The sequence below is a fragment of the Paramisgurnus dabryanus genome, chromosome 6 (genome assembly GCF_030506205.2).
Source record: "Paramisgurnus dabryanus chromosome 6, PD_genome_1.1, whole genome shotgun sequence".
NCBI classification, from domain to species: domain Eukaryota; kingdom Metazoa; phylum Chordata; class Actinopteri; order Cypriniformes; family Cobitidae; genus Paramisgurnus; species Paramisgurnus dabryanus.
This window is the reverse complement of record NC_133342.1, coordinates 11,749,400-11,774,518: the sequence shown is the minus strand read 5'-3', so window position 1 is coordinate 11,774,518 and position 25,119 is coordinate 11,749,400. Positions and strand designations below refer to the sequence as shown.

The following is a 25,119-nucleotide window of genomic DNA, read 5'->3' as shown; positions in this document are numbered from 1 at the left end:
ACCATGGTTTTCAAAAACCATAGTTAAACCATGGTTAGTGTAGTAAAACCATGGTTTTGCTCATAGTAATCAATACACTAAAAAAAACATGGTTACTACACTTTTACCACAATAAAACCATGGTTAATTTTCGTAAGGGTTGTGTCAATGACCATCAATCAATAAACGAGACTATATAACCTACTATATACTGTAAGAAACTTGAATTCAAAATTTATTTGAACACAAAAGTGGCTTGTAGTGCAATTACATTCATTAGTACACGTTTAAGTTAGTCATGTTTTAAATGCAACATTTAAATAGGAAACTATCAAATTACTGAAATAGTACATAAAAATAAAATAAGTTCATTAAGTGATTAAAACAGTTGTTTAGTCTTATAAAGATTAGTACCTATATAACTCTTTAAAACCGCGTCCAATGAGTCTTTAAAACCGCCATTATGTGCTCTCAAATCTGCATAGCAACCGCCGGGTCCTCAAAACCCCGACCAACTTCACCAGTTTCGCGTGTATCGTGTTTGTTGAAATTTTAAGTGATATTCTGTTTGTCTACTCCCCCCTAGTGGTAAAAATATTTTTTTCATTGTCCTAGTGTCAGGGGAACACTGGGTCCTCACAACACACCCTAGGGTCATGGTCCTCACAAATGTACTAAAACACGTGTGTGTGTGTGTGTGTGTGTGTGTGTGTGTGTGTGTGTGTGTGTGTGTGTGTGTGTGTGTGTGTGTGTGTGTGTGTGTGTGTGTGTGTGTGTGTGTGTGTGTGTGTGTGTGTGTGTGTGTGTGTGTGTGTGTGTGTGTGTGTGTGTGTGTGTGTGTGTGTGTGTGTGTGTGTGTGTGTGTGTGTGTGTGTGTGTGTGTGTGTGTGTGTGTGTTTTCTTTACTCACAGATGGTTTTTAATAATGATTAAAGTGTTTGCTTAGAAGTAGTATTGCAGTAAAAGATTTAATATGTGTTTATCTATCTAAAGAAGTTAATGTGTGCCATATTCATATAACCAATTTTACAAATAATGAAATGATGTCATGATATTGAAATATGTTTTACATAATAATCACTTTCATCTTACAGCTTATGTTTTTTATAAATGAATGTTTTATTAATGATTTGTTTTTAAGAAAGCATTATAACATGCTATTCAAAGTGGAGGAGTACTGGAGAGGAACTGCAGGGCTCCCAGGGATGAGAGGAGAACAGTTTGTTTTTCTTTGTCTATGTGTGTCCATCTTTGCCTACAGGCTAAAATTGGGTGTGGTGATGGAGTCAGATGGACGAGGGGAACGGCCTTTGTGGGTGGAGATTTTCTGAAGAAAGATCGACGTCACATATTTTATAAATAAGCATGTTACTTCCTGAGCTGGTTGTTCGCTACTTGAGAGGACCCAGCGCTGTTAAACTTTTTCAATCTGATCAATAAATATTTGAACTTAGATATTCGTATCTTGTGCCTTTCCTCTAAATTACACGCAATGGACGCCTTAAAGTCCAACATTTCACAAGACTAGTAATGCTCATTGAAGTTTAAATGCTAAGCACTACAGTGCAACGTCTCCCTTACTTCCCGATAAAACAGTACTTTGTTTAATTTAATACCAATAAAAGCCGTACATACCAGCAAAACGCTCTTCATAGATCCTGTGTGTGCTGCCGCGTAATATTTTGGAGCACGAAGGAGCTGCGTGCCAGCTTAACCAATAGCCTTATTCGACTTCATGCGGCGCCGCAAGAATCGACAGCCGGATTACATCAAAGTACTGCGAGAGGATTCATATGGAGGAGTTTGCTTTTAAGTTGCTCTCGTGGAATTTTGACGTCACCGGTTGTCGGTTCTTGCGGTGCCACATGAAGTCGAATAAGTCTAATAAAAAGTGCAGCAGCAACAGCACGCTGCACGCTTGTGCGTGCTGCGCATTCACCTCCGCTGGGAGATTTGAGAAATGTTAGTAAAAATCAAACAGTGTAATGTTTTCAGCGGGGTGGCAACAGGGGTGGCAAGGACTTCGTCTGGGGTGGCAATTGCAATTTGCAAATCCGAAAGGTAATTCAACGTTGATTCAACGTTGGTCCCTGACGTTGATTCAATGGTGAATCAACGTTGAAATGCCGGCTGGGAAGGTTTTATCACTAGTAACAACCAGTGTTAGCATATAGCCTCTAGCATCACCAGTCGGTGCCGGCTAAAGCTAGCATTTCTTACCGTCAGTTTACTTAAATCTGCCTTCGTTGGCGATAAAATGGCGGATTCATCCGATGTATGCTTTTCTGACCTGTCCACACCAGATCGGGAAGCTGTGGGAGCAGGGTTTAAATTGGGCCGAGGCCGTCCGGGGCGAAGCCCCGGCACATAGGCTGAAGCTCGCGCTCTGCTTGTTAAGAAGGGCTTTATACAACAGTATATTTGTAGTATACTTTTACAGTCATTTCATTTATTGCATAAAGACGAGCTCTTAGCGCCCCCTAGCGGAATGTATACGACACACAAGGAAGTTCTGGAAAGTGCTAATAAGTTCAGTCGGTGGCAGTAATCGGTAGGCAGTGATGCATGAGAAGTTCGCGTCAATGATGGAGATAGTTATAGTGTAATTGTGTGCGTGCATCTAAATGTAAGTTATATGTTATAGGGTTAATGTCACTTATGTATGTTTATAGTTATTATCATGGGATATATATGGATATGTATATACACATGTGGAATTAGGTCACAGAGTTGACGACGCCCATACGATCCTAACTTTGGCTGTTTATATATTAATATTATATTTACTAAGATTGCATGGCTATTGATTCATTTAGTAGTTTTTAGAAGTAACTGATTTTCCTATGCATGGTTTATATCTAGTTTAATAACAGTAGATTGCCGAACTGAAAATGCTTAGCCATTGTATGACGTCATTTATATTACCGACGCTATTTGAGCCCATATAGCCTATTATTCTATATTCATTTGAAATGAGTGGATAATATGACTAAATCATATATTTGACTGTGTTTTCAGTTTAATTGTGCAAATGTTTATATGTATGCTATTGTTTATTGTTACTTCCTTAAATGTAATACTGATTTTCCTTTATACTGTTTGTTTATAGAACCACACACTGATACATTAATGGCAATAAATCCATAAGAAGTAATGGGAATCTTCATTGTGTCCTAATCAGACCTGCCATAGTGATTAATTCATACCGAACCATATTGGTTATTACACTGCTCTTGCCAGTGCCTGTGCACTGACGCGAAGGGAATAATGCGTTTCCATTCATTATGGGGCATACTCACCAACGCAAGTTCAACGATTTGCGCGAGCAGATTACATACAAATTCAATGCACAGACGCAACCAGGCGCGTCCTCGCACGGGGCGATGAAAATGACGCGAATGGGGCGCCGCAATTGCCGCGAAAACACGCGCTTTTCCCTTTAAACGCGTCTTCGCGCAAGTTATGCAACTCAAGCGAAAAAACTCAGGCGATTGATTAACTGAGTGACTGTCAGGCGGCATAGTCACATTCGGCATCCAAATCTTTAGAACAATTAACAATTATGAAAAGCACTATATAAATAAAATTGTATTGAATTAATGCAAACACTTTATTTTTTTTTAATTTTATTATATTGCATGTCCTTATACGAATACCAGATGCAACAGATGAAACATAAACGTTTTTTGTCTACTGAATTATTTATTTGTCATATTTACAACATGGTGTATGTACGCAAGGGTTAGTTTCACTGTATACTGTCTATGTCCATGTATTTACTTCATAAGTCTGTGTGTGTGTGTGTGTGTTATTCACCTTTGGAGATGCGCGCGCGCGCGCACACACCATGGCGAGTGCGACTTCATAACACACAAGCATTCCTGTGTTGATTCTCATTTCAACAGCATCTCCAGTTCAAGTTGAACCCTATCAAGGTATCATCTCACACCCTGTCAAGGATCAATCAGCAGGATCTGCAGGTACATTGTTAATATATTGTCTTATAGATCATATCTTATATCTGCATTTATATAGCAATGAAGATGTTTTCTAGCCTGCTTCTGAAGCATCATGAGTTATAATGATAATACATGACTGAAATGCACAATTTTCCTAAATCAAAGGAGTGATTACAGAAAAAATATATCTGCTTAGGTTAGGGTTACCGATTACTGTACAGTAAAAAGAAGAACAGTGCATGTGTGTGCTACAGAAGATGAACACTGCATGTTAGGATAAAAATGCAGAAAAGGTCATATATTCATCTAATTAATAGCAAAAATACAGCACAGAAATGACTCTGCATGTGCATTAGATTTATTCAAATTGTAAAACAGTAGCATACATTTGAAACATTGATCTGAGATGAGCGTCATGGCATCATCAAAGATGTACTTTACAGAAACGCGCGCGCGCACACACGCACGCACGCACGCACGCACGCACGCACGCACGCACGCACACACACACAGAGATAAAGGCATTTCAAAGCCTCCAATCCTAGAACTGGCTTTTGTTGTAGTGCCGTCAGGAACCAAATCTAGCTTTGAACACACAGGGACGAGGTCATAAGAGAGATCCTCAAACGCTTAACATTCTGCTTCATCTGAAGAATGTTACAACTTAATGTCAAAGTATGAGTCTGATCTATTAAACTAGATTAATATGTATATTTTCAAATGATATACATTGAATGTGGCTCTGTAAAAGGGTTTTGCTTTGTATTTGCTAACTTATTAATATCTTGTATGTGATGTTTTTTCACAGACAGATTAAGTTATTACATTCTGATTTAAGATAAAACAGACAAACGTGTTTTCCTTGATATAATGCACACTGATGAAACCAGGATGTATAAAGTGTTCGTTTAAATTTCATGATTAAATACCAAATTGAATTCATATACATTTTAATTCCTGACCACAGCTGTGAATTTGATTGCAGCAATCTGAACTACACAAGCAGTGTGGCAATCATGACAGAAGCTCAGGATTATCTGATGGATGAAAGTCCGCTCCTCACCGCTGCTCATCTGGGCAAACTGCGTTTGGTTCGACTTCTGGTGGAAGGAGGCGCGCAGGTGAACGCACACAGCCAGAGAGGAGAAACACCGCTGTTGGCCGCTTGTCGAGCTCTTCGGGGTGACCAGTCTGGAACAACGATGTTGAGACTTATCAAGTTTCTCCTTAGTAACCAGGCAGACCCAAACGTACAGGACAAGGCGGGCCGCACCGCACTGATGTACGCCTGTATGGAGCGGGCCGGAGCAGAGGTGGCGACCGCTCTGGTAGCGGCAGGAGCCGATCCAAGCATGGAAGATAACAGCGGAGCTTCGGCTCTCGTATATGCGATAAACGCCCACGACCAGGACACGCTTCAAGTGCTGCTGGACGCCTGTCGAGCCAAGGGACGTGACATTATTATCATAGCTACAGATCTGAGCTGTGACGGCAGTAGCATAACGCGCCGCTATCTGAACGTTCTGCCCTCACCTGACAGCTCACCTGTGTCCTGTATGTCCCCCTCAGATATCGAGCTGAAGACTAACTCGCCAAACTCAGAAGGAGAAAACATCTTTAATTTTCGAGGAGGTGGCAAGGTGTCTCCTTCACTGCAGAGGAGCGATACTCTGAGCGGCCAAAGGCTACGCTCCGAGCCCTGTCTGGCCATTCAGAGCCTAGCCAATCTCAGCCACACCTATGAGAAAAACTCAGAGGAACAGTTTCAAGAGGAAGATAAAAAGAAAAAAGATCAACATTTCACTTCTGAGGAGGATCAGACCATCTCCTCACTTACTGGAGCTTTTCCAAGAGCGTGCCAATTAAAGAAAACGCATTTAGACCCGACAGAGAACCCATTAGGCCAAGAGCAGCTACAAAGTCGAAGAAATACTCTACCTGACCTCCAAAGCCAAACATTACTTCAACTGCCATCTTTGAAACTGACTCTGTCTAGCTCGGACACTCGTTTACATAATCCACCCGCCACATCAGCAACGACTTTGCGCTTCCCCTCCATCCACAGAAGCGGGTCGCTGCTCCTCAGGCCTCCTGGTGGACTTCTTGACTGCAATACAGTAAACAAAAAGAAATCACGGGCTCACTTTAATGCTTTCCTGCCCCCCGTTCATGCTACCGTGCAGATACCTGTGTGCAAAGACTCGAACCCTGACCTCTGACCCTGAGCCTCACATCCACTCAAACAGGAAACTCAAAGAGGCAACGGTGAGATACTCCATCACTGGATTGAGCAGGAGCAGATAGGACAGACACCAGGTTCAGAGGAGGCTCTCTTAAATCAGTCTCTGGCAATTAATTAACAATTTTCTGGAAGCTACTAATATATTTACTTTTAAGTTTGGTCCCACTTATTTATTGCCGTTTGGTTGTTACACAAAACAATTCTCTCACAAAAATAAAGCCACCGAGCACACAGACTTTCAGTTTCAGGTAAATAAGGTAAAGTTTTTCTGAGTAGCAATGTAAACAGTACAAAAACAACCATGACAAAGACATGAAATGTTTGATGCTTCACAGTTCACTTCAATAATGAACGACAATTAAACAGCAAGTGTGAAGTGAAATGCCACTTACAGAAAACAAAAGAACTGCAAAAATAATCATTGATAATAATAAACTCATGTGACTGTTGTAATTCAACAAAGTGCAATTCTAGGGGTAGGCGGTATGAACAAAAATTTATGTCAATGTATACATGTTTTTCAGTTTATATTGTATCCACGGAACAGAAAAATTTGTTATGTCTGACATTTTATTTCACTGTAACAGAACATCGTCATACCGCTCAGCCCTATGCAATAAAGGGTATGCATTGACGTCACTTTTCCACGCGAGAGCTCGCCCTGTTGAGTGACAAACGTTCAACAAAATGGCTGGTTTTCATAGCGGGTGCTGCGAAAATGCCAGTAAAACTGACTTTTATCAGCTTAAATTGAATTTAGTTGGACTTGATAGCAGAGGTGGACAATACTTAGTTACATTTTCCAAGCATCTGTGCTTTATTAGGAAGTTTGTATTGGGAAAAATTTGACTTTACTACATTCTAAAGCATATAATCATAACTGTCTACTCTTTATATGGCATATTAAAATTAATTTAATAACTAATTACATTTAAACTGTGTACTTTTACTTGAGTAAAAGTATGTTTATGTACTTAAATATTAAATGTAAAACAAAAACTTATTATTTATGAAAGGTAATAGAGTAAAAATTATGATAATATGCTTTGGAATGTATGTTTTCCAAAGAAAAACACGGATAAAATACAAATACTTGAAAAAATCATTTTAAGTAGAAAGTAAAACCTCTGCTTGATAGTGACCCTAGCAACTTATCAACCCACCTGTGGTCTGTGGACGTTGACATGAACGATCAATTTATTTCTCCTTTCGGTGTTTTTTGGCAGTCTGTAAAACGATAGACCGAATTCTTGTGAATCTCTGAGTGCATTCTATCGCACAACAGCTGTTCCCCATTTAGACGCATTTTCGCCGATGTCACGCTGCACTCAAATGTTGCCGCTCTGTCTTTTGCCACTCAGTGGGCCTAACCGCAGTCCCTCTCGCCGACGGTGACGTCATGTGCATACCTTCTATTCTGTATTTTATTTGAATATAACACTTCATCTAAAAATCAACCAGTAACCTTTCAAACATAAGTGCAGGCAGATAAACAACATGTAGGGATAGATTTCAACATGCACAACAAAAACAAACTAGTTTTTTTTTAAATACAGAAAGTTGTTGTCGTCTAAACATGTTGTGATCTCCGAGCATGTCCGGTTACCAGTGCTGCCCACTGTGCAAGCGCACGTGTCTGAGACAGTTATCCTGTCTGGAGAACATCTTACCACACAACTGACAGCGAAAGGGTTTTTCACCCGTGTGTACTCGTCTGTGTGTTACCAAGCGTGTTTTCTGCGTGAAGCCTTTACCGCACTCCTCACATCGGAACGGTTTTGGCCTTGCATTGCGCCGTGGGTGGTCCGCCATATATATATTCTGCGCGAGTGTTTTAGGCAAACGTGAGCCGGAATGAGACGATGGAAATCTGCTAAATGTATTGGAGTCGGTCGGGCCGGTTCTGGGCGCAGTCGGTGATCGTCTATGGGGATCCTGTCGTGCAGACATCAAAAGGTTGGAACTGTACTCTATGTTTTCATTTGCTGAAGCACTAAAGCTCTCGTTCTCCAGCACAACACCAGAGCCAAACAATCCGGAAGAAGACTGAGAACTTAGCGGATCTTCCATCAACACTTGTGTGACATATGAATCTGTAAAAGTCTGAGTTTGTTGATGGGACTCTTGAATAAGACCCTCAGAATGATCAAAGGCTTTCTCTGGATGTCCTCCTGACAGCCATAAATCAGAGTCATTATTGTCATTTATAACACAGTGGTTTTGTTTGTCACTCTTTTGCTCTGTCTGAACGTCACTTAGTTTTTGATCAACAAGTTCTTCTACCTGTTCAATCTTCATCTCAAACTCCAATCCACTGAGGTCCTCTTCCTCGGCCGGGGTTCCTCTGGTTTCCTCTGAAGGTTTAAATGGCTTGATCACCTCCTCTCTTCTTAAATGATGTGAATTAATCTCTGATGAAATGCTCGGCTTCTCCTCTGAAAGCTCTTTCTCTGGACTGGTCATGATGCTCTTATCCTGACCTTCAGCCCTTGACTCTCGTGAACAGACCACCACACCTGCAGTGGAAAACCAAAACTCGATATGAGAGTTTAAAGAGCCCCTTTCATGTATTTCAACTTTTTAACTCTAGTTACAGTATAATGTAGCAGTTTTGAGCATAAAAGGGATGTGCAGAGTTACAAAGCTCACAGTCCAATTTAAAGGAAGATATTTCCTTTAACCGAAGGCCTTTTTAATGTACTACAGTAAACGCCTGAGATGTAGTTCCACAGTTATTTTCGTGACCTGATGACGTGGACGTGTGCATTTGAATAATGCCCGCCCACTAGCTGCTTATACCCGCCTACTTGCTGTTGTCAAAGAGACCTGATTTGTTAAATAGCCCAAGTCTATATGCTAACGGTATTGCTGTCATGCTTTTACACAGTGAACAAAAGTAACAGGTTATGTGACAGACAACTAGTCCAGTTCTCTTCAGTAGGCTACACAGCAGAGCTTCACCGAAAATTACTACAAGTGGCCACGATCAGACTGCTGCACCTGTGCTCTCACTCTGTCTAAAAAGCCCCGCTGTGACAAAGCGGTTTTACATTACAGACACTAAATATTAGGGATGCACCGAATATTCGGCCACCGAAAGACTTTTATCACCGAAACAATATGGCCGAAATGTTGTGATGACGCAAACAGAAACCGCGACCTGCACGTGCTTGTCTGAAGCTGAAGCAACATGTATGCGGCGTGGATGTATTTAATCGCAAAAAGGCGCTAAAGTACGCACAGAGGCACCTGCGGTTGTGTCCGGTCCAGACTAGGGATTTTAACCGATGACCGTTTGACCGATGGTTGACCGTATCAACGTTAACCGGTCAAAGTTGTCGGTTGTCGGTTAAAAAAAGGGATCTGTAAATTAGGCTATTATAGACAGTGGACTAAACCATGGGCGTCGGAAGCAAATGAAAAGTGGGTGGGTCCCCACATATCCCCCCCACCCCCGAAAAATACATTTACTGCAATATTTGACATTTTCATGTTTCCTTTAAATTAGCCTGAAAATTTGCGTTTATTAAATTAAAGACAGTAGCCTATTGCGGTCGAAATTCTGGTAATAGCCCTTTAAATATTTTGCAAATAATGACAGATGTCATGTTTCATTTATCTTTCTCTGTGTCATTTTTTTCTCTACTCTGCTGACAGTAGGCTACAATGTTTATTTTTTTTTTTGAGGAAATAAAAGGAAAAACGAATGAAGGTAAACTGATACAACTTTTGTATACCTTTTTTATTTGTTATACACAATCTCTCTTTCTCTCTCTTAGAGAAATATAAATGTGAGATTCTGGAAATGAGATCACTTTATTTTATGGTATCCGTCGGGAAACAATGCTGTCATAAGAGTTTGAGCATGTGTAGCCTACTTCTAAAACACAATCGATTAAACAGAGGTATGACTTTATGAATTATCTGCAAATGTACCTCGCAAATAATAAAAATATGTGAAGACGTTCATATCGTAAATGAAAAGTAATTGGCTTCTGTAAAAAAAACTTGAAAATTATCCAGCGATCGTGCCATAATCAAAATAAACTATTTTACAGCAGTAATAATATTTTAACGAGTAGCCTACACTTTTAACGTTTGAAAGGAACCCCATTTAGTGCTGTGTTAATTATCATTAAAAGCAAAACGGGAGTCTCTGTGCCTCCGCGACAGACGCAATTCTTCTGGCATCTCTCCTCATCATCTCCTCCTTTTTTTCTTCTGTGTCTTGAACTTGGGGCTCGAGTCCGAAGGTTCGAGCTGCCTTTAAGAACACCAAGCTAAGTTTGTTTACCGTTAATTATTAAGACTAAATGGGCAGGCAAACTCGTGAAACAATGAAAGTAAAATAATCCGCTTTAATATGGTTTTACACGTCTATAGAAAATATACTATAAATAAAGCAGTTATTAATTTTCCTAATGCATGGTTTTTTGACATTTACTTCTGTGAACAGACAAATGCGCTAAATTAGAAAAAAAGTGGGTGGGTCCATTATCATTGGTCTTAAAAAGTGGGTGGGTCCTGTCCCACCCACGTATAATGGTTCCGACGCCCATGGACTAAACTCTACTACAGTTAGTCATCTCTTTCTTTCCAAGATCTTTTGGTGTGAAGTGAACAAATTGAACAAATCCCTCACACTCAGTTTTTCATTACTGGTCTGTTTGTACTTTATAAACCAATAAAAAAACATTTGGCGCAAGGTCACTGCTTTTGGTTTCGCATGCTCACAAGGTTTGCGAAAAGTAAATGCTACAGGCTATTTTTTGATAAATTCCTTTATTCGAATAGTAAATAAAATACAGCAATAAAATAATTAAAATTAAAGTCTCTCCTGGTTGTGTTCCAAATTATTCACATTTATGTCTCTTAGGCTAACAGTAAAGTGCAGAGTAAGTTTTGTTTCTGTAAATCCTCAGCCATGATTTTTACCACTTTATTAAAGGTATTGCGGAGGATTTTCTATTTCCGGGTGGATCATCAACACTATTGGTCCTCCTAGTTGTCAATCAGGAGTGTTGTGCAATTGCATTTTTTAAAAATGTGGATAAGGCGGTTCTTTTTTAAAATTCGAGAAAATCCTCCGCTATACCTTTAAGTTTTGCTTTGTAGAAAGCATTTCTTTAAAGTGAATTTGGTTTTGTATAAATTGTATCTTAATTTTAATAAATGTTTCATCAACCAAATGCATGTATTTAATAAATAAAAAGCAAATATAGCAGAGTATATAATTACGGGTCCGTGCATGAAGGCGCCGGCACGGCGCGTTCACTTGCATTGCATTGTTAATTAGAACGCACCTCATCATAAATAAATAAAACTCAGCGTAGGCCTATATGCCTCATACAAGCATTAAATATCTTTGCTGCATTTGTTCTAGAACAAAAACAGTGCGAGACCTGCTTTGGCCGGTGCTTTTACACATTCTGAAGGTGTCCGTTTAATCCATTGGTTTTATTGTGTTGCAAGTCTATTAGGCAACATTCCGCATAAGATGGGTTTAGATTTGGAAATACATTACATCTATATTTAAGTGGTAACAGAAAAGGTGATGATGATCATCCTATGTCTTTATTATTACTACCCCAAACTAAAGCGCAGTCTCTTCTGAGCTGTCATTTTATTAAATGAGCCGTGGCAATTTTCAAATGAGCTTCACAAACGCCTTTATTTTCAAGTTCAACGCGATCACCTAGTACCTAAACTATTTCGAAACTAAGCATGGCGCCGCGTTTGCGGGACTTATGTTTCGTGCTGTAGGGGATTTAAAAAGTATTGTGAGGTCTGTGTGTGTGTGAGCCGGAGGCAGAGCGCACAGAGATGCCAGTTGCGAAATTGCAGGCGCGGCTCGAAATGGCTGTTATTTTAAATAGCATAGCATATTTTAAACTAATAGGCCTATCGGTTAACCCGTTTCAACCGGCTAATGAGGCTCGGTGGCCGGTCAAGAAAATTTTTCGTTTTCGCCATCCCTAGTCCAGACGTGATCATCACAGTGAGTACGCCCTTCAAAGATCAGAACTCTTGATGTGTAAACTTTAGAGAGAGTCGCGCAAATGTGTCTCATACTGTATAGTCCATTAACATACATGTGCCGAATAAAGCAATGAAAAACAACGTAACGTTTTTATGCTGCGCTGTTTGGGATTCGCCTTCGTTCTCTGTGTGCCCGCGCGTTTAAGTGCCCTCAATAGTGCAAACACGAGTGAGACGCAAACAAGCAAACGTAAAATCTTTCTGTTATTGACAGGGCACATATAAACAAAATTATCTCCAAAGTATTCTTTTTCTAATAAAAACATTTGTTTATGTCTTAAGTGTATGTATAGATTACAGTCATAAACCAGTCTCTGCTTATTTAAAGAGACCTCAATTAACCTACTTAAGTCTAACAAAGAGACAAATAGCTCTAAAAATAATAATATATTTAATTTATACCATAAAGACAGTGTTATGACTCATTTAATTTGATTTCTGTACCAAATGCTAATGTTAGCCCTTATTAATGTGCAGCTTTGTTCTTTTTTATAAATGTTTTTAATTTCTTTATTTGTTATTAGATTTTTCCCACCCCCTTTTTGCTGATCTGAAAAATAATCTGATCCGTGCCTCAAAAACTGTAATGTGATCTGAACCTTGAGTTTTGTGATCTGTCACATACCCGTAGTAAAGTTAGTACACACTGATAGCCATAAATGCATTTGTACTAATAATTGGCATAATAATTTGTTTCGGTGTTTCGGTTTCGGTTTTTCGGCCTTGGTTACCTCATTTTCGGTTTTCCGTTTCGGCCAAGAATTTTCATTTCGGTGCATCCCTACTAAATATCTATGCAGACACTTAAATGAAGAATTGTAATACACCGATTATTTATTTAGGGGGTTTACCTTTATTTCTAAATATGGAAAAATTACAGAGGTTTGAATTTTCATGACTCTGTTGTTGCAGCCACAATACCTCCGAAGTGTAAGGTTGTTTCAAATTAAGCATTGTGAAGCATCCTGCTCGATTCGTCCTTGGGAAGGAGTTTCTGTTAGATTTGTTTCTTTCTGCAAACTCTCTAAATCTGATTCAGGCTCAAACTGCAAGGTAATACAGATGCAATAGCCTACTAGAGGCAGTTTACAGAGAAAATTGTGTTTGATTATCTGTACACGCATGAGAAACCGAAAACCGATTATGGTAATGGACATTTCGAACGCTACAAGGATTGACCAATCACAATCGTTTAGAATCCCTGACCAATCAGAGTGTACTTGGCGTTTGTGGGGGTGGGGCTTTGAAGAGACGCTCTGCAATCAAGCGTTTTAAAGCCCGGTATACACTGTGCGATTTTAAATAGTCTTTTAGGATTGTTGCTTGCCACACTGTGCGATTAAGATCGTAATTAAGTCCATGTCACACTATACGATATCAGTTTCCATCAATGTCAGACTGTACGAGTTTAAAGACTTTTAAAAATCGGACGCACGCAAACAAACGCATCCGCAGTTTTACGCCATCGATTGACGACGGCTGGGAAAACACACGCTGAAGCGAAGGCTAACAAACCGAAACAACATCTACTGTTCATTTTAATCATGACTTGTCTCGAAAATAAAAAGAAGACAAAACGAAGGAGACGAGTACCTGGCATTTGAATTTCCAGCGCGATTTCTCTCCAGGCTGCTTCATTTTTATCCTATCGTGGTAGAGTGGCGATGACACGTTGTACAAACACTCTTTATTGTTTCCATAACTCCACAAGTTTCTCCTCCTGCTGTACAGTCTACCTGGTTCTTTTTTACATTTGTCTGCATTGATTTGTTGGTGTCGCCGCACTTACTGTGTCATTGGGTTCTGTGCTTCTATTAGTTATTGAGCTGCCGGTTGTCGTAGGCAGCTGTCACACAGCAGGATTGTATCTCAAAATTTCTGAAACTGTCAGAATTTTGTCGGAGGATAATTTTGATCGCAGCGGTCATTAATCGGCTGTCTGTGAACATGTCAAACTAGCAATCAAAGACGGCAGATTTTAGCCTGGGATTCCAGAAATCGTTTAGGATTTCAAAATTTGTCCCAGACAGCTAAATCCTGGCTGAAATCTCACAGTGTGCACCGGGCTTTAGAGAGAAAGATGTTGCAAATATCTATATTATGAGAAAAATAATGCGTTTTTTTTACTTTAATTCAAACAACAGTATTGTGGTAGACCACAACAATAAATATATAAACTTTTTTTGTAGTCATTTTAGTGGCTCTTTGAGAGCTGGCTTTAAAAGTTTACTATAAACCAGTTTTTAAATCTGAATTTGTGAAGCAGTAAACATACACAAACCCATCAATGCTATAATTATTATATTATAGTGGAAGAATTATCTGTATTAACGAATTGAATTGTTGTTTATTCGGTGTTAAATCTCTGTCTTTTATCGTAGTTTTGTAAATGCGCTACAAAAATTTTGATCTGTGCTCTTTAAGTTTTAAATGACAACATTTGGACAGAACTGTAACCCTTACTTGTGTCCATCATCTCCACCTGTACGGCCACAGAGCTTCTGTCTGTAGTAAACCGCTGTAGTTTAGTCTCGGTGAGGATCAGTCGAGCTTTCAGTCCCTGGATCTCCTCGTTTCTCCTCATGATCTCCTCATGCAGAGCAGCAGCGTCGTCCTCCAGCAGCTGACCGATCTCCGCCACCGCCGCCTTCACTAACACATCCATGATGGCGGAGATCTGCGCCTGTAACATCACTGCGCAGCTCATCATCTCAATAAAACAAAATCAAATATGTTATAAATATTAAAACGACATTTAAATCACTGCGACGACTAAAACAACACACACAAACATCGCTCGCGCACGTCTAACAGACGAACTTCCGGTTATGCGCAAACATCCGCCAAATTAAAAGACTTCATAGAAATGTTGTTTTAATTAAAAAGCTTGACTTGGCTATAGAATAAATTAGTTTAGGTCTGCGAACAAGTAATATTTTAGAAATATTTTGTTTCTTTCAAATATTTTACCCTAAGTTTTGTTGCACACGCCCACGCACGCACGCACGTGAGATCAACATTGCTCCAGTTCAGTTTTCAATTCATCCTTTAGCAGCACAAAGCAGGCAGATGTCTCTCTCTCTCTCTCTCTCTCACTCTCTCTCTCTCTCTCTCTCTCTCTCTCTCTCTCTCTCTCTCTCTCTCTCTCTCTCTCGTGTTTTTTGGGTAAGAAAACATACATATGATTTAAATAGATATTTCCCTTTTCATTGATGAACAGGTTTGCATGTAAAAAAATCACAACACTGTATTTAAAAGATTTATTTAATGAAATTTTAATACAATATGCTGCATGTGCTACCTAATAATTATAGTACTATAGTATTCTTTTATGTATCTATACAAAATACCATGTTACAGCCATCTGAGACAAGTCCTACTTGCATTTATGTTTTTAGATTCAATGATACTATCACTATGTCTTATATGGTTTAACTGTTTGTTCTCAGACAATCAATCTACAAACTAAACCAAATAAAATAGTATGCTTGTCAGATCTTAAGTAGATATAAGATGATCATTTTATTATCTTTCACCATGTAAAGTGAAACCGAGGACGAGACAAACAGACCCAGTCCCGGTAGATGTGAAAGTCGGCACACCTCTGATCTACTGGCCGTCCTTCAACGTTATGCCCAGCTGATACCTGACCAACGATCACCGGCAGAACCGCTTAATCTCCGCTAAATCTCCATTTCCGTTCTCCCAAGGGTTTTTCCCTCCTAGGACTTATTTTTCCTCGGATAAAAGCCCGGGGTTTTTTTTTTCTCCTAGGGGGTTTTTCACCCCGGGGAGGCAGCCTTTTTGGGCTTTACCTAGCTTCCTCTTCTATACGTTGCTTTAGTAATACGTGCAATTATAATATTGAGTCATAGCCGCAGCAAATTTAACTGCTCATGCTATCATGTATTCTGTTGTGCTATCTGTCGTTTTCTGTGCTTTTCACTGCTTCTATTTATGTAAAGCTGCTTTGAAACAATTGACTTTTGTGAAAAGCGCTATATAAATAAAATTGAATTGAATTGAAAAGTCTGTTTTCAAATGTCTTGGCCTTAACCCTTAATGTAGGCTACATTTTATGAGAGATTGCAGGGGTGTGACAGATCCACTTAAGCGGCACTTTAGTGGCCATGTTAAAATTGCCTTCTATAAAACATCATTTGCTCAGATAGCCCTCTCAGTGAAAGGTGTCAAATTTTGGAATTGATTACCTGATTAAATCTGCATCAAGTTTTAATTTAAAAAAGCAACGAAACCCACGGTTAAAGGAACAGTTCACCCAAAAATGAAAATTCTGTCATCATTTACTCACTCTCATGTTGTTACAAACCTGTATAAATGTCTTTGTCCTGATTAACATGAAGGAAGATATGTTGAGGAATGTTTGTAACCAAAATGTTTGTGGACCCCATTTACTTCCATAGTATTCTTTATTCCTACTATGGAAGTGAATGGGGTCCACGAATGGTTTGGTTACAAACATTCCTCAATTGCAATTATTGTAATGGACTAAAAAAAGCCCTTCTAGGGACAAGTGTTGCAAATTAGCTTGAGCTACAAGCACTATTATACGTGCATTGGATGGCAGTTGTTGCAGTTTATTGTATCTGTTCTTATGCAAATAAAATAAATGAAAAATACTTTTTAGCGAAATTCAATACAATAATAATAGCATGGAAGTAACAAAATCAAATGTCAACAGATTCCAGAATTACATTGAAAATATAATCTTTTTTAAATTGCATTGAAGTGAAAATGTACTGCAGAAGATGAAAAGATACGATTTAAAAGTGTGTTTTTTGCAGCTTAAACACTACCAAATATTTAGGCAACGAGTTGAACAGGAGAAAGAACAGGACCCATGTAAGTGTATGTGGTCAACTACAGCTTTTAAATGATTACATTACTAACAGAAGACAAAACTGCTATGGTCAATATTATTTGTGCCCTTAAAAAATTACCTGCTTCATTGGCTATGCAACAAACAGCTAATTGTCCAATGACTTGCCTAATTAACCCAATTAATCATCTAAGCCTTTAAAATGGGCTTTAAGTTGAGAATTAGTATCTTGCAAAACAACAAGTAAACTGTTATCATGGTAAAGACAAAAGAACAGGCATGGACAGGCCAAGACATAGTAATAGACTAAGATGTTGCCGACCAAAAAAACGTAATTTCTGAAGAAGAGCTAGACGGAAGTTTGCCAAGGACAACCTGGAGAAAAATACATGCTGGAAATGTGTCCTTTGGTCAGATGAGACAAAACTAAAGCTCTTTGGACACAGAGATGTTTCTTATGTTTGGAGGAAGAAGGGAGAGGCAGGAGCGTTCCCACAGTGAAACATGGCAGTAGGAGTATAATGATGTGGTGATGCTTCAGTGCATTTGGGACTGGAAATCTTGTCAGGGTCAAAGATAACATGAAAAAGGAAGACTACGAGAAGATTTTGAAAGACAACCTCAGGCAATCTGCAACAAAACTTGGTTTAGGTCTGTGTTTTATCACAGGCTGTTATCAAACAAAAAGGACACAACAGTGACCATTAACATCAGAGGGCTACGGTTTTGACCAGTTTTTATTTCTGGTTTTAATTTTGCTTCGATTTGTATAACAAACATTCCAAGCTTCCTAAATAAACTATTTTATTTTTATAGAAAATGTTTTCAATCTGTTAAACAGCACTTGGGAATTATTTGAAAAAGACAAACATTTTCTTTAACTGTATTACGTTCATCACGGCAAGACACAGTGGTTGTTTCTCAGTCATTTTCCGTAAGATTAAATGGAAATGATTTTAAAGTAATGGCTTTATTATAACATCTGCATAAATCTGATCTAAAGCAAAACAAAGGAAACAAATTAAACACCCTTCATTCTTCATATTATATAAATCCAAAATATAGCATGCAAACAAACGTAAGGAAAACAACAACAACAAAAAATCTAGTTAGAAAAAAAATAATGGAAAAAAGTCATATGTAAGAAAACAGCATCAAGTTATATTAGAAAACTGTTGAAAGTCTTATACAAATACTTCAATGTGACCAGTAAACCAGGAGTAATATTTCATCATTAATCATCCACAACTCTAGAAAAGAAGTCTTCATTGCTACATACCCAAATGACCCTTTCAGTACATATTATATATCTGAAAAGTGTTCAATTGCACAGCAGTTTAAATGTGTTTTTAGCAAACGATTATATCATTTCTTTCTTTCTTTCTATTTGAGTCCGTATGACCAAGGCTACCAATACACATATGCCTCATCTTCAGTGTGGCTGCGCTGGTGGAGTTTAAGGGAGTTTAAATGAGAGTAAGATTTGCCGCATTCTTCGCAGCTGTACGGTTTCTCTCCGGTGTGCGAGCGCTGGTGTGATATCAGATGAGAGTTGCAGTAAAAGCCTTTGCCACACTGTGGGCAGGTGTACGGTCTCTCTCCGGTGTGGATCCTTTGGTGGATCTTCAGGTAAAAGCGTGTGGTAAAAGTCTTGCCGCACTGAGCGCAGCGCGAGCTTCTCTCGGCCACGCCGTCGCCTCTGTGATCCGATGCCGGTGGAAGAGCGTCGTTAGCGGAGCGCTGGGAAAACTCTGAAGTTCTGTACGGCTCTTTGACGTTAAAATCTTCTCTTTGGTTTGGAGAAAGTGGACCTGCTGTAGCATGAGGAGAAGTGTCCAGACTCTGAGCTTCTGAGTTTAAAGGGCACTCCTCCAAAACAGGCGAATTCCACAAACCGCTGGGCTCCATTTTATTTGTTAGGATAAATTCACCACCTACACATTGAAGGACAGAAAATACAGTGGTGGGCTCAGAACCAACGGGATTTTTCTCCATGAGTGGCATTGGCTTGCTTACTGGGAGACTGCTGAAATGAGGTTAGGTTAGGGCTTTGTTTTGCACACTACATTAATAATACTGCTTTCATTATTATGGTCCAAAAGATTTCACATTAATTCAATTCAATTTTATTTATATAGCGCTTTTCACAAGTGTTAATTGTTGCAAAGCAGCTTTACATGAGAAACATTAGTATTAGCCTACTCATTAAATTATTTGATTAGAATCACTGTAAGAGAGGATTTGTTGGTTCATCATGGAGAGGTGGGTTGCCTTGAGATTTTGGGTGACAAGTGTGTCTCTTTGTGCTTGCTGGTATTTTGGGTCAGGTTAACTTGGGGTGTTGGAGAGGCCGGGTAGCTTACTTACATTAGGCTAAGCTTAGCTATCAAACCAGCGCATGTACTCCATTCTAATCTATATTCAAAAATTTCCATTCTTGACTTTTCTTTGTTTCTACTCTATATGAAGCTGCTTTGTAACAGTTAACGATAAATACATTTTAATTCAATTAAATAAAAATGGTCACTTTGACCCCAAGTAACAAGCAACATTTGGACACATTGGAACATTTAAGATTAAATTGCTTTACTAAACCTTCATCTCTGAAAGTGAAGTAAGCGGTAAACAGCTCATTCATAACATTGAATCCCATCTCATGATAACATTGATAACGTAACGATAAAATCTTAGCATACAGTAGTTTACACAGGACTGGTGGGAAGTGTACATTGATACACCTTTCTTCATTCTACATGTAATGTGGTTTATTTTGATAGGTGACCTGTCTTTTTAGTGTTAAGAGAGGGTAAGCTATGAGCGACTGCATTGCACCTTCACCAGTCCAGATGTGTTAAAGACATTGAAGACAAATTCTTTTCAGCTTGCCACTATAAATCGATATTTTTCTGCACTAACCAAGTTAATTTTGCCAAGATACTTGTAGAGAAGATAGACAATATGTTATAAAATAATTTTAAAAAATTAATTTTCCTGGTACCATCCCAGAATTATATTGGGCAGATTTTCCAGATATTTTACCAGATTTATGGGGCAGACGTGGGCTAATGGTTCAAGTCAAGAGTTGTTGGTTCAAGTCTCACAGTTGGCAGCTTGCGACTGTAGTGCACTTGAGCAAGGCATCTTACCCTAAAAAGTGATAGCTGCTCACTGCTCTGGGTGGGTTCATGTATGTGTGTTCACTTATCACTGGGATGGTTTAAATGCAGGGGTCACATTTCAAGTATAGGTTACCATGCATTAGTTATTTTGTAACTTTCACACTTCATGCACGTCATACATCATATTACATTTTTATATATATATATATCCTTTCTTTTAAAGAGGCCCTTCCACATAAAACCGTTTTTACTTGTATTTTTTTATATGTTTGAAAAGCTTATCGGTGTGACGTGGAACTGATCGAGGTCATTACTATTCATGAGCTCTTCAACTTGAGACCGCGCCCACATATTTCGTGTAGTTGAGTTAGTTTTCATAACAAGTTACAGCAAGGATGGCTAAACGTCAACCGTACCGTATTCGGGCCATTGTTTTTGTTGAGAGACATCATTCCTATTAAACGAGGGAATCATAACAGTTGCTACATGTTTGGATGTTCAGAAGAACGCTGGATTTGAAGAGAGACTGCGATTAAAAAGCAATGCTCCTCTATCAGTATTGGATCCGGACAGAATGGCGCAGCTTATGTGAGTAAAACACTTTAGTACTATGTGTCACTGTGGCGGCCGGTGTTTTCTCTTCCGAGGGACGCGAATTCATGCTGCACACACGTTGAAAGGGTTTATGATAAAAGACACGCGTGTGTGTGTGTGAGTAAAACGCTTTAGTACTAACTTATGTGTCACTGTGGCGGCCGGTGTTTTCTCTTCCGAGGGACGCGAATTCATGCTGCACATCAAATGTGATAAAAGACACGTGTGTGTGTGTTTGTGCGTTCGTAACACGCGCATCGAAGGGTTTATGTAAAAGACGTGTGTGTGTGTGTTTGTGTGTGTGTTTTTGTGCGTGGGTTTACGATAAAAGACACGTGTGTGTGTGTGTGTGTGTGTGGGGGGGGGGGGGTTTTGTGCGTGGGTTTACGATAAAAGACGCGTGTGTGTGTCAAAAGGGTTTATGATAAAATATGCGTGTGTAAGAAAGACACTGTGTCTTAAGACACTCACTTAACATTAAACTGATTACACATGAGATTAAATTGAAAGTTAGTTTGAACAAAAAACTGTTATCCAATCATAGCAGTGGGCGTTTACTTCCAAGTCGTCAATGCAGCCCGCCCATTAAAACGGATCATTTCTCTAACCAGCTTCAAAATCAGGGTACAAAATAGCCTATTACTTATTGCTTTTGATGTTTTTGGATGTAAAAACCATGCAAACGTCATGAGTAGACCTCAGACAACAGTATTAAACAATAAAAATGACAGAGGAAGGGCACCTTTAAAGTGCACCCCTTTCATTGCTAAAAAGGTACATTATTTTGTGTATTTGGTATAATACAATGTGTTTGCATGTTTTATTATTCAAAAACACATTACTTTCCACATACTATTAATTTTTTCTAGCTCCAGATTTGCCTGTCTTCCTGAAAAGTAAAAAGCTTATGGATTTGAAAGCTCTGTGTCCCTGATTGGCCAGTTAATCTGTACGTTGTGATTGGTCTGAATACCTCTGATGTCAGTTGGAAATGTGACGCTCCTTACCATGTTCGAAAGATTTGCTCAAAGTGAACTTACAGGCTATGAGTCCAAGTGGTAGGAGTTATGATAATGTCGGTTTATCCATGTCAACAAGCCCAGGAAAGAAACTGTTGGCTTTTTTTAGAGATTTACGTTGGAGAAAATAACTTGCGTAATAGTTTTATTTTGGGGTTTGTACCTTTTGCATATCGTTAACATGAACTAATACACACTTACACACCAAAGGAAATGTAAAATGGTGAATCGGACCATTGGTGCTCTTTAAGTTATTTCTGACCACAAAAGTCACATCATAAGGCAAGTTAGTTAGACTGGTGATGATATGACGAGGTCTCTTACCATCTATAGTGTTTTCTGTTCTTCCACTATTGTCCATCTCGTTCATATCTAGAGCCAATGCAGGAGACAGTAAGAATAAGATCAGCAGAATAACCATTTAAACTGATATAAGCTAAAACAAAACTTAATCATGTATATTTGAACTTTATACGGTCATGATGGAGATTAGATTAGAACAGAACAAGCATGGTTAGTTAAGAAATGCGCTCATATTTTACCATTATGTTTTGCAATAAGGTCCCAATGTCCGTCCTCCATCTGTTCCTCTTTGATTTGAATGGATTTGATCCCATCTGCCTGTGTTTGGGAACATCACAGAATCAAGGCCCTATACTCTAATAAAGAAAACATTATTAAATGAGATTAGTAACTAATGAATAAAGTATTTCTTACATTCAGTGGGAAAGTGTGCACAGAGGAATCACGTGTGCATCTAGCTGTGTGTCCTTCATCTTGAGTTTCATTCGACTTCACAAGATCAAGGTTTATCTCTGATGAGAAAAGTTAATGGTCAGAAAAAATATCCAACAAGAGTTAAAGCTAGACAGGTGACAAATAAATAGTCCAATTAAAAGTCTACATTATGTCATCATCAATTTTTTGTGATAAGAGTGCTTTGTGGCCACAATTTCCCAATCAAGGTTAGGCAAGTGTTACTCAATAAAGAAAGTCAAGTGTATTCGTCCCTAAAACGAACCAATGAAATACTGCTTTGACATCTCAAAATAACCTCTAGTCATTTTTTTTCCTAATTTGATATTTTTATCTTGAAGATATAAAGCTCTATTGTACGGTAGATGTCAGTTTTTGGTAAATCTTGCTTTATATTTTGGCGTGCTTTTTTCAATAATAAACATACCTTCCACTTTGTTAGGAGATCTTGTTGGATACAATTCCTAACAACCAGGGTCCAAACACACAAATGATTTATAAACATCTGTTTAGAAACAATCCATATACTTTCATGTATTGGTATATTTAATTCGAGTCAATATAATATGCAGCCAGGCCATTTTCTGTGATTGCAATTCAGACACAAGTGAAAGTCCTAATTCATAATTCATTTACATTTGTGTGATTATTATGAATATTACTATGTTATATTGGCAGTAAATTCAATGAATTTTCACTATTACTACTATTACAGTAACTGATTAAAAATTACCATTTACTTTTCTGGTAACACTTTACAGTAAGGTCGTAGTTAACATTAGTAACATTAGTTAATGGATTAGCTAACAAGAACTAACAATGAATGAGCAATACATTTATTAATCAAACAAAAGCATGTATAATGTTTGTTTTAGGATTTCCTAATACAAAAGTCTTTGACAAAACATGGTTTTTTTTTTTTGGGGGGGGGGGGTTACTGTCACATGTTTGTTCATTATGTTAACGTTAGATAATATACAATGAACTAACATAATCTAATTTATTTGAATTCACTAACATTAACAAGGATTAGTAAATGATAAAAAAAACTTTATTCTTCTTTGCTAGTCTATGCGTTTAATAATTAATATCAGTTAAAGGGTTGAAATTAAAGCTTCTGTAGAAAATATTAAAATGATCCCTGCTGAATCCTAATGGTCTTAAAGAACCCTATATCATGAACAATTAAAACTATTAGAAAACTAATGCATGCGTGTGTTAGGGCCTTATTTCAGTAAGATTTAATGCTTTCAAGCGGTTTCTGAAATGCGTTCCCATCCGCCAGCGATAACATCACACCAATAGAAACGATAACACAATTTTGTCACAGGCACCAACTCTAAATGATTTCTGTGATGGTCGCAATAGTTTGATTAATAGTAAGCAGTCATGGGATTATCTATTAATCTACGTGGAGGATACAGATGATGTCATAATTTCAAACTCTATGTATTCTTGTTGTGACTGAGGTGTGCGCGTGTACCTCGCTGTCCGGTGTTACCGGCTTGTGTTCCCACTGATCGCAAGTTCGCTCGGTTCTGTCGGACTGATCTCAGTTCACTCTCTGTAAACTGCAGTTTGAGCAGCAGATTCTCGACCTCCATCTGTCTCCGTGAGATCTCCTGCTCGACCTCCATCTGTCTCCGTGAGATCTCCTGCTCGACAGCTCGACTCATCTCCATGAGGGCGCATCTGGAGAAGCGCTCGATGATCGTCGCCAGATGCGTGTGGATATCAACATTGGCGGTGGACATGATGTTGACAGATCTATCAGAAATCTGTGTAATGTTCGTAAGAAGTGTGACTGTAAATACTCTCCCAACTGAACTCTTTTGTTCAGTCGGGTGTTTTCAGTAATGTTTCAGCATGTATCAATGATGTTTACATGGGTTCATGAAGCAGCAGCCCACTTCCGGCCCGGGTAAAGTGACGTCGCACGCCAACTGACCAAACGCGTAGGCGGAACTTGCTTGAAGGGGCAGCCAGGGGGCAGTCCCCCAGACAGATGCTTTTTATTTTTTATATATGGGCTATTTTATTAAGAATCACTCATTAAAAGATGTTGAGTTCATTATAAATTTTATTTAATTTCTTTGTAAATTTCACATCCATAAATGCAAGTTTACAAAAGGCAAACCTCTTTTTATGATGCTTAAAAAGGAGATAAAAATGTTTGTAGATGTGATGTCAAAATCTAAAAATAGTAAAGCAATCAAAGTGTTTAATATATGCTCCTCCTTTAACATTTTCGCATAATATTAAAGGTAAAATATAATAAATGGTGCTGACCTATAATGTATATTTTCTGTATTCAAATTGCATTGTAATATCCTTTGGAATGGTATAATATAATGAATATCTTTTTCTAAAATGTATATCTAACTATGTACCCTCCTGTTGTGTTTTTTCTTTTTACTCTTTTCTTGTGTTTTTTTTCTCTTCTTCTTGTTCCTTCTTGTTGAGGCATGTGAATTTTTTCTATTATATGATATATGGCACTGTACATGCTATCTGTTGTTGTTAATAAAGCATATAAAAAAAGAAGATGCTTTTTATAGTTAGTTTACTATAA

The 25,119-nt window shown here is 38.5% G+C and overlaps 2 protein-coding genes across 4 annotated transcripts; both read right to left on the bottom strand.

Annotated features, from left to right (window-relative positions):
- Positions 1-5,827: 5,827 nt before the first annotated feature.
- Positions 5,828-15,040, bottom strand: LOC135757811 (uncharacterized). Of its 2 annotated transcripts, XM_065272542.2 has the most exons (4): positions 14,683-15,040; positions 7,851-8,696; positions 6,126-6,219; positions 5,909-6,045 (listed from the first exon to the last, which is right to left on the bottom strand). In XM_065272542.2, exons 1-3 carry the CDS (start codon positions 14,927-14,929, stop codon positions 6,167-6,169), a joined length of 1,146 nt encoding a protein of 381 aa, XP_065128614.1. In that variant the 5' UTR covers positions 14,930-15,040; the 3' UTR covers positions 5,909-6,045; positions 6,126-6,166. The 2 variants fall into 2 exon arrangements, with proteins under 2 accessions (XP_065128612.1, XP_065128614.1); XM_065272540.2 differs by lacking the exon at positions 6,126-6,219 and having other exon boundaries at positions 5,828-6,045.
- A 1,985-nt stretch (positions 15,041-17,025) lies between these two features.
- LOC135757815 (uncharacterized) lies at positions 17,026-24,556 on the bottom strand. Of its 2 annotated transcripts, XM_065272547.2 has the most exons (6): positions 24,212-24,555; positions 24,031-24,178; positions 22,509-22,606; positions 22,334-22,412; positions 22,116-22,163; positions 17,026-18,993 (listed from the first exon to the last, which is right to left on the bottom strand). In XM_065272547.2, exons 1-6 carry the CDS (start codon positions 24,299-24,301, stop codon positions 18,467-18,469), a joined length of 990 nt encoding a protein of 329 aa, XP_065128619.1. In that variant the 5' UTR covers positions 24,302-24,555; the 3' UTR covers positions 17,026-18,466. The 2 variants fall into 2 exon arrangements, with proteins under 2 accessions (XP_065128619.1, XP_065128618.1); XM_065272546.2 differs by having other exon boundaries at positions 24,031-24,556.
- Positions 24,557-25,119: the final 563 nt, after the last annotated feature.